Genomic DNA, 10,417 nt, shown 5'->3' with positions numbered 1-10,417 from the left:
TACTCCCTTCCATATACTACAACATTAGTAATTTATCATATCAGGTTCATAAGCTATAAAATATTATGGTCCACAATAATGTCTCCTTGAGACTTATCCTGTAATATCTCAAAACAATAATGTGTACACCATTATGAGAAACAGAAAATTATTAATGTATATCAGAAACATATAAATGAGCTCAGAGTGTCAAAACATCAGAAATACATCAATCATAAGTACAGCCAAGACCCATTCTATGTACATGTTCTTTAAATATCTTTGGCTGTAAATCTTTCGTTAACGGATCTGCAATCATGAGATCAGTTCTAATATGCTCAAGTGACACTCTTTGTTTCTGAACTTCTTCCTTGACGGTAAAGTACTTCAATTCCATATGTTTGGCACCTTTGGAGTACTTATCGTTCTTGGAGAAGAATACTGTTGCAGAATTATCACAGTAAATTTTCAGCGGCTTGGTAATGGTGTCGACAACCCCAAGTCCTGAAATAAAGTTTCGCAACCATAATGCATGAATTGTGGCTTCAAAACATGCCACAAATTCTGCTTCCATCGTGGATGTAGCAATAACAGACTGTTTGGCACTCTTCCACGAAATTGCTCCTTCAGCTAATTGGAACAAATAACCAAACGTGGATTTTCTAGTGTCAATACATCCAGCGAAATCTGAATCTGAATATCCAACAACTTCCAAATGCTTGGATCTCCTATACATGAGCATGTAATCCTTCGTTCCTTTCAGGTACCTCAAAACTTTCTTTGCAGCTTTCCAATGATCAATTCCTGGGTTACTCTGATATCTTCCTAGCATTCCGACCGCAAAACTAATATCCGGTCTTGTGCAAGTCTGAGCATACATCAGACTACCAACAATTGAAGAGTAAGGAATTGATTCCATTTCCTTTCATTCTACATCATTCTTAAGGCATTGCATGAGACTAAATTTGTCCCCTTTTTGAATTGGAACAATTCCTGCTGAACAATTATTCATGTTAAATCTCTCTAAAACTCTTTCGATATAGCCTTTCTGAGACAATCCCAATAATCCTTGTGATCTATCACGGAATATTTCTATTCCTATCACATAGGATACCTCACCCATATCTTTCATTTCAAAATTCTTAGAGAGAAAATCTTTAGTCTCACGTAATATGCCTAAATCATTAGCAGCAAGTAGAATATCATCAACATATAGGACTAAAAATATAAACTTGCTCCCACTGATCTTTTGGTATATACACCGATCAACGGTATTTTTCACAAATCTAAAAGATGTTATGGTATCATTAAACTTTATATACCATTGTCGTAAGGCTTGTTTAAGTCCATATATTGACTTCTTCAGTTTACACACCATTTGACCTTTTCCTTTAGTTTCGAAACCCTCTGGTTGGTCCATATAAATTTCTTCCTCGAGGTCTCCATTAAGAAAGGCAGTTTTCACATCCATTTGGTGTAACTCTAAATCACAATGAGCCACCAAAGACATAATAATTCTTAACGAGTCTTTCTTTGAGACCGGCGAAAAGGTCTCTTTATAATCAATGCCTCCTTTCTGAGTATAACCCTTGGCAACAAGTCTGGATTTGTATCTCTCAATATTGCCATTTGAATCGTGTTTGGTCTTAAAGACTCATCTACACCCGATTCTTTTAGAACTTTTTGGCAATTCAACAAGATCCCAGACTTTATTGTATTCCATGGATTTTAACTCTTCCTTCATGGCATCAATCCATTTGTCAGACTCATTACTTTCTATGGCTTGTGAAAATGAAACCGGATCCTTATTAAGACCAATGTCAAAATCCGACTCTTGCAAATAAACCACGTAATCATCCAAAATAGCCGATTTTCTAACTCTTTAAGATTTTCTTAATGGCATTTCTTGTGGTTCATTTGTGTCAGATATTTGTGAGTTAGTTTCTCATGAAGTATTTCATCCAAATGTTGCTCTGTGTTGTCAAAGAGTTCTTCAACAACTGGAACAATATTTGGTATTTGTGTGGAAGTAGGCACATTTCTGGGTAATAGAATATTGACCCTCACCTCTTTAATTTCTGTGAGCATGTGATTTTTTGCCCTATATATGAAATTATTCCCAAAAATTCAAACAAAATGATGTTTTCCTTATTTATACAATTTTTGTGAATTTTTGTGTCATTTTCTGTTAATTGTTTGCATTTTTATTTGTGCGTGTTAATTCACATGAAAATACAAAAATATGCATTTACATTTAGGATATAGTTTCATATTTTTAGGATTAATTAGGGATTAATTTGTTTTTAAACAAAACATGAAAATTACAAAATAGCTCACTTTAGCATTTTATTGTTTTAATTGTGAAATTGTCACAAATTTGTTTTAAAAGTTTTTAGACATTAATTAGCTTAGTTTAGTTTTTAACTTCTTGCAATCTTTTCAAATTAGATAATTAGTAACAAAAATGAGGTGGAAAATAAGGATGAATTAAGTTGGAAAATCAAAACTCAAAGAGAAGAACAATTTAAAATGAGGAATAAAAGGGTTGTCTCAAGCAAAGAAACAATTGGGCCTCTTCTGAATTGAGCATCAACCCAAGCCATCACGCCAAACAGCCTAGAACCCTCTCCCCATCCGGTCCAATACGCTAAAATCAAAACGACTTCGTTTGGCGTCGATCAACCCAAACCGTCGAGGTTAACAAGATCAACGGCTCAGAGGCGGGGTAGGCGTACTATAAAACTGTCCGAAGGTCCCCCCCCCCCCACCCCATTCCCCATCGTCTTCCTCACCCCCCACAAACCCTAGCCGCGCCGCCCTCTAGATCGTCGGTGGCGGCGCCGATGCTAATCACCCCCAAATTTACACCCCTTATCCTCCTCACTCTCCTCTTTCCATTCCTACCATTGGTTTCCCTCGAATATTGTCGTAGCTCGTCAAATCTCCGATTGAAGTTTTCCGGCCAAGTCGCAAATTCATCCAAACTGGACCAAATCATACCACACCATCCCCGGACTTCCCTCAACCCAAATCCATGACCATCTTCCTTCGAATCTCGGTGAAGCGGCTCGAATTTCAAATCTAAGAATTTATGGCCAAAACCCTAACCCAAAATCTTTGTGATTTTGGACCATAATATCCTTAACCATGTGTTCTCTTGTAAAAACACATGGTTAGGGATGTTGCGTGTCAAAAATCTGGAGAGATTCGGATGGCAGTGGTTGACCGGAGTTTTCTCTCCGTTGGTGAGTCTCTCTCCAACTTTCTAAGATCGATTTCCATCAGTGTAGCCTAATAGTCTCTTCTTCTTCTCTATTTGATTTGATCGATTGTGGAAATTGTCCATGGTTAATTTGGATTTTTACTTGTTTTAAGTCTAATTTTATTAGGTTAAATTAGTTCGTGTTTCTATGCTTTATCAGTTAGCCGTTTCAATTAATAGTAGGACTTAGGCTCTGAATTATCGTTAATTAGTCAGTTAGATTAGTAGTTTTTTGATCTAATTTCTCCAGGCCTTTGTTCTGTTCTTCTCTTTTGTCTGTTTCTTGCTTATGGGTGATGATTCCGTGATTAGTTGTTAGCTTAGTCCATTCTCATGTTGATGATTACTTTCGGGTGTTTATTGGCTTGGTAGAGTGTGCATTAGGATTAATTGGTAGTATAATTCAGCTTGAATATTTTGCGTTAGAGGTGAACCTGGTTGGTTATAGCTGAACAAAATCTTTTGTTTTGGCTAACTTTAATTAAATTCTAGCCAGGGTAAGAGACTGGGATCAGTTAACCTTAGTCTGTAGTTTTTAGACTATTATAAGGACATTTTAGGCATAGAAAAGGGCAGTTTCTTTAGGAATAGTAATTTCAAAGTAGGGGTAAGGGTAGTATAGGTATTTTAGGGGTAGAAGAGCATTCTAGGGCCTTCTAGAAGGGTACTTTAGTGCAGATATTAGCACAATAGAGGGATTTACTTGTTGATCAAGTCAAAAGTAAGGGGACTAAACTGAAAGTAAGGGAGGGACTAAAAAGAAACCTAAAATCTGATTCATCCTTTGGTGTCACCTATAAAAGGGCATCAAGTGCCTTGAGGAAGGGATTGAACTTCTCAGCTATTGAAGCTCCCCAAAAACTCTTTCCAGATCTGAAGTAGAAACCTGAAATTCAAAAAAAAAAAAAATATTACTGTTGCATTAAGATTCTGGGTGAACAACAGCTGGTAACTAATTGATTGGATTTTCATGGCTTAAGCTTTGGTAATTGAAATGCAAAGGTGTTTCTGGTTGGTGTTCGAGTAAATTTTGATTTCAATTGGAGGCATTTAGGATCGATTTGGGGTGTTGTGTTGGTTTGATTTGAAGTTGAGTCCACTTGGGAGTCATCTGATCTCATTTGAACTAGCCTTGGGTTAAATTGTGGGTTCACTGCACTGCTCTGGTTATCTGATTGTATGCTAAGTCCTATAAATCATCATTGTTCTTTGAGGAACTATTTTGGATCAAAATTCACTCCATTTGTTGTTGGTTGTAATCCTGTTGAATTTCTGCTGTTGCTGCGAATTGTTTCATCTGCTGATTTCTCATTCTTCACTGTACTTTCGAACCCAGGTACATATTTCAAGCTTGACTCAATGTAGCATATCCTGCTGGGAAACACAGAATAAAAATGAGCCAAGTTTTCTGCTGCGAAATTATAGTTTAAAAAGTTCTGTTACATGCTTGGCTTTTGTTTATGATTGTGCTGATTGGAACGTGAAACTCATCTCCAGTTTATGTGTTAAACTAGATTGGGTCGATTTGATTTGGATTTTTACAATATACAAATTGAATAATCATTGGGTTGTTGAACTCGAACTAAGACTGCCCCGATTCTGTAATATTTGAGGACTGTTAACTGATTAGCTTACAAACGTGTGAACTCTTCTGATAGTAGTCATTTTCTAATTTGATTGGATTCATGTGATTACTATAAGGTGAGCACTAGTGTTAGTTGATTACATGTTAGGTTGATAGCAATGTTGGCGTGAATTAATTCAGAAGTAGTTAGTCTGCTTTATGCTGTTGAAATCGTGTTTACAGCTTGGTTCTCACCTTAATGATGTCTAAGGACTCGCCGGAATATCAGTAGATAAATTAGTCTGTGCATAAAACTGGAATTCAATTGACTAATATCCCTCTAATTCGATTAGATGCGTATTGTTTCCCCTTTGCTATAATTGTTGAACACTTTTCAGTGATAAGCCATCTCAGGCTGTCACATGGACTGCCTTCATGAGTTTGGGCTTTCCTAGGGGATTCGATCCCAGGTGTTGTCACCTATTATCTGGGCTTCCCTTTCTCCTGCCTGACCAAATTTTTGGGCCGTTTCTGAAGCCCATCAGTGGTCCAGCTCATTGTTGAGGTTGGACTACTGAATTTTAGTGCATAATCTCAGTTCAATTTTTACGTAATTAAGTTTTTCTTTCTTCTTTTAGGGACAATTGATCAATAGAAAATTGTAGTCACTCTCAAATGGTTTAATAAAAGTGTTTGAGACGAACTTCGCCAAACAAAATCATGTACGCGGGGCCCTCAACGAATGGTTATTAAAATAACTAAATTTGGAAAGGTTGTTTAGTAAGTTCCACAGCCTTCCCCAAAATAATAATACATTAGAATCTGTAGGCACGATTTAATTAAATCACTTTCTTAAATTCGGGTGCGCATTGATGTGACCCAAATCCAAATCTCGGCGAAGTCGAAATGTGTTGACAACCACGGGTGCATTGATTGCAACGTGGTTCGAAATGCGTTTTCACGACGTCACAATTCTTTTAAAATAAATAATGATAAAAAGCGGTTTACGAATAAAGGGCACATAAGCTAGCAGGTATTAAAATCAGATAAAAATTAAATACAACAGTTAAGCGACCGTGCTAGAACCACGGAACTCGGGAATGCCTAACACCTTCTCCCGGGTTAACAGGATTCCTTACTCGGATTTCTGGTTCGCAGACTGTAATAGAGTCACAATTTTCCTCGGTTCGGGGTTCAACCGGTGAATTGGGACACCATTAATCTCCCAAGTGGCGACTCTGAATAATTAATAATTAAATCCCCGTTCTGATTGTCCTTTAAATGGAAAAATTCCTTCATGCCCTTTGCGGGGTGTAGTGAAAAAGGAGGTGTGACAGCTCTGGCGACTCTACTGGGGATCGAACCCAGAATCTCTAGTTTCGCAGGGTTCAGGATTCGTGCTTAGATAAATTGTTGTATTTGATTATATCTGATTTTCCTACATGTTTTGTGCTGAATGTGCTAAGTGTTACCGCTTTGATATTATCTGAACTATATATAAATTGTGCCGACACCCTTCTCTCTTCACCTCCGGGGATGTGCTTATTGGTTGAGACTCCCTATTCTGTTAGTGTCATACCTTGAAATAAGAAAGAGGCCGGATAAGTTACGAAGTCGGATGGTCTTTTGGTTCCCGGTAAGTTGCCCCCTCCTCGACCTGAGTTGTCCGCTCGGGTACACGGTCTAGAACACCGACCCAGGTTTTGAATATAGAATAACGGGACTTCATGCCGGATCCCTAGTAGGAACGATTATTTGCATCATGTTGCATTTGACTTAGGGGACTCAACGTCGGGGTTGAGTCTGTCTAGGGCTAGCAACCTGAAATGAAAGGACCATCATGATGCACCCTACTTGCTCTGTGCATATATTTGTTTCGAACCTGCATGCTGACCGATTTTCTGAAACTCGGGAATGTTGAAAAGTCGGAAAAAAGAGAAAAAGAGAGAAATAACAGAAAAACCAAGTACTGTCGAAACTCTGCCGAAATTTTGAGAAAACAGAAAAGAGGAAAATAGGAAAAAAGAGTCTTTTATTTTCGGACAGTTGTTTGTTGAAAAAGAAAATAGGAAAGAGTCTTTATTTTAGTTTGGAAAAGTAGGTTGTTTTATTGTTCGTCGAAAAAAAAAATAACGTTATTTTGTCTTGTTTTCAAAAAAATAGAAAATGAAAATAGTTTGTCTTGCCATGAAAAATGAAAATCAAAAAGAGTCTTGTTTTAAAATGGTTCGGTTAGTTCGCTCGAAATACGCCGGTTTGATTCTCACAAGGTGTGGGATACGTAGGCAACCCTCATCGGGTCCAACCTTTCTTTTACAAAAATAGCCAAAAAATGTCAAAATTTTTATTTTTCGTCGTAAATAAGTCAAGTGGGGCCGTCTTGTCATAAATAGCCGAATGTCCCCAAAAAGGACGCTGGAAGGCTGACTTTGCAAAAACAGTCGTCTTGGTCAATTTTTGATTTTTGACTGGTTGACTTTCGCAGCCTTAAAATCTTTGTTCCCGAAGTGCTGAAAGGCCGCGTTTGAGAATCGAGTTCTTCATTTTTAAAATTTTAAAATATATAGGTAATTCTGAGTCAAAAATATATATAGGTCTTTTTTGAGTCGAGTAAAAGTTTTTCTTTTGCTTAATCGCCTTAATAAATGTGCAGGATGAGCACGATGCTGAATGAACCCTTTTCAATAATGACCAAAATCCCTTTTGAGTTGCGATTATGGTGGAATGATTTAGGCAAAGAAGGGCAAGACGAAGTGCAAAAGTATTTGAAAGATCTCCCGGATTTATTAGACATTCAGCCTCGGGGTGATATTATCAGGGCATTGGTCGCTTATTGGAATTCGGCACATAATGTATTTCATTTCTCGGACTTTGAGCTCACCCCGACATTGGAGGAAATAGCGGGGTACATCAGAAGTGATCAAGCTCCGTTGAGGTTCAAATACTTAATTGCTCCCAGGGCCATTACCGTACATTGGTTTTTGGATTCCTTGAAAATACCTCGAACAGTTCATCATCCAGATTTTGCAAAGGGTTTCTGCAGTTTTCGTTTCATATATGATAGATATGGCCACGTGGACGGATTCATTAATCCAGACTTTAAGCTATGTAGTAGAAGTAACCGACAAAAATGGGAGGAACACAGACGGGTGGCTTTTATGATAGCCTTTTTGGGCCTCATAGTATTCCCAAGGAAAGATGGTAATATTGATTTGAAAGTAGCGGGGGTCGTTAGTACCTTGCAAACTATGGGGAAAAGCACTTTAGCACCTATGATCGTGGCTGACATCTTTCGGGCTCTCACGGCTTGCAAAGCTGGGGGGAAATATTTTGAGGGATGTAACTTGTTGTTACAAATGTGGATGACTAAGCATTTGTGCCCGCTCTCAGCTCTTGAGTTATGGTTCATTTGAGAAAACTTGTATAGGAGAATTTTACACAAGAATCAAAGGGGCTAGTTTACCTGAAGGAGTCACGGCTTGGACATCATTATTTCGGACTCTCACTGCCAGCCAGATACAGTGGGTGCTCGGATGGTTGCCTGTCGAAGAAGTCATATACATGCCAGCAGCCAGGCCGTATTTTCTGTTGATGGGACTCAAAAGCATCCAGCCATATGCGCCATATCGGGTTCTGAGGCAGCTCGGGAGGTATCAAGTAGTACCGAGAGATGAAGATCTGAGTACCCTAGTGGTCGAAATTAGTCCTGACGGTCGATTCCCCGAAGAAGAAGTTCGCCAAATCTAGAGTGAGTGTCAACATTTGATGGCGAACACTTGTGTGTCAGATAGGGCTAAAGGGGAAGTTGCCTCGGGTATCATGATTGGTTCAGAGGTGACATGGCATACGGGAGACCGGCTAAAAGACCTCATCTCGAAGATTTCGCCGAGTCGTCCCAAGAGCAATGGGACTGGTTAGCAAAGGAAGAAGGTTATCGAGTTGAGATTGGTAAAGTGAAGCAGTAAGTTGAGAGTCTGAAATTCGAGAACAGTGTACAAGTTGTTGCGGATCAAGGTGAGAAGAACAGACTGGCTCGAGAAAACGAAGCGCTTAGGGCCCAAATCCGGCAATTGAGGATAACCGTCGATAAGCAACTAAGGAGCCGATCAGATGAGCAATTGATAAAAAGGCTGGAAAATGAAGTCAGGGAATGGCGGGATGAATTAGAAAAATCTGAGAATATCGTGGCAGAGCTTAAAGTGCAATGGGCTTACAAGAACCGAGGAGCGTCGCCAGTACTTGAATCAGTTGAAAAGGGACCATGGGAAAATTGTTGCCGATTTAAAGAGAAAAGTGTTTGCCCTTGAGGGTAAAGCGGTTAGACAGGCTAGGGATTTTGGAATTGAAAGTGGACATTGTTACGACTTGTTGGCCCAAATGGAGGTAGAAGTGCAGCAGTTGCAAGATCAACACCTGCAGGATTCTCGAGCTTTAAAGACATGCAGCGATCAGATAAGACGCTTGCTTATAGAAAAGAAGCAAACAAAAGACAGGATTAGAGCCATTGCTCATGCCATTTTCAGGAGATGCCAGGCTTGTGAAGACATGACCCATACTACTTTTGTCTCCGCAGTAATGATCTATGTGAAACGAACCATGAATGAATTAGAGCAGCTAGAAAAGGGATTTGGATCCTAGGCTCGCGGCAAGGCCAAACGATGCCCCGCGGACACCTAAGTTTGAAGCACTAGAGTATGCATAGGCCATGTTTGTAGTTTTCTACCTTTTGAGTTTGTCTTTCGTTTGTCCGTCATCCTTTCAGGTCAAGCATGTTTGTAGTCTTAGAGTCTGTGTTTGCTTTTAATTTGCGTCTGTTAGTTTCATTCCGAAAAATGTTTAGTTTGTAATAGTTTGTTTTAGTAATGAAAATTGAAAATTTCAAAATTTCCACCCTTTATTTTTGCATTTATTTTTCACGAACTACGCTTGGTTTGATTCGTGCGGGGTCACGATACGCAGGCAATCTCCATAGGATTCGACCGTAATCGTAACAACAAAACGTAAGAAAGAGAGAGAGATAAAAAGATGGGAGCGAAAAAAGGGAGAAAGAAAGACGAGAGCGGAAAAACAAAAAGAGAAAGAGAAAGCAAGAAATGAGCGGAAACCCAAAAGAGAAAGAAATAGAAGAAAGAAAAGAGCACCAGAGAGGGATAAGGTGAGAAATGTGAAAGAAAGATAAAAAGAAACAAGGAACGAAGTGCCGGGATGACGCATACGATAGAGCAAAAGCATAATAGAAATGATTAACTGTATAGGTGCATTCATACCAACGTGCGGTTGTCAAATCTGTTAAGACTTAATCACTAACAAAGTGGTTGTCTAAATGTGTGAGTCCAGGCAGGTGGTTAGTTGATTGGCAATTCTGGCAACTCACCCGTACAACACCCGGTCGAAAGATAAAGTAAACATGACAGGACAGGACTCGGAAATCAGCATCGTAGACCCTTCAAATGAAGTTGAGGTAACAGATGTGGGTGCTATGAAAGAAGAGATGAGGAAACTAAAAGCGCAAATGGCCGAAATGCATCGGGCATGGGCTCAAGGACACCCAGCACCGCTATACCCCGCTAATCCATCTTACATACCACCTCTGGCTCAGGCTCAGGAGCCCA

The 10,417-nt window shown here is 39.2% G+C and overlaps 1 protein-coding gene across 1 annotated transcript; it reads right to left on the bottom strand.

The window, feature by feature from the left end:
- Positions 1 to 208: 208 nt before the first annotated feature.
- Positions 209 to 898, bottom strand: LOC138870204 (secreted RxLR effector protein 161-like). The gene has a single exon (XM_070147996.1). The coding sequence runs from the start codon at positions 896 to 898 to the stop codon at positions 209 to 211; it is 690 nt and encodes a 229-aa protein (XP_070004097.1).
- Positions 899 to 10,417: the final 9,519 nt, after the last annotated feature.

The sequence above is a fragment of the Nicotiana sylvestris genome, chromosome 6, assembly GCF_000393655.2.
Source record: "Nicotiana sylvestris chromosome 6, ASM39365v2, whole genome shotgun sequence".
Taxonomy (NCBI): domain Eukaryota; kingdom Viridiplantae; phylum Streptophyta; class Magnoliopsida; order Solanales; family Solanaceae; genus Nicotiana; species Nicotiana sylvestris.
This window is presented reverse-complemented; position numbering and strand designations above follow the sequence as displayed.

Coding starts and splice junctions, on each gene's coding strand:
- LOC138870204 (XM_070147996.1), bottom strand. CDS start 898: ATGGAATCAATTCCTTACTCTTCAATTGTTGGTAGTCTGATGTATGCT.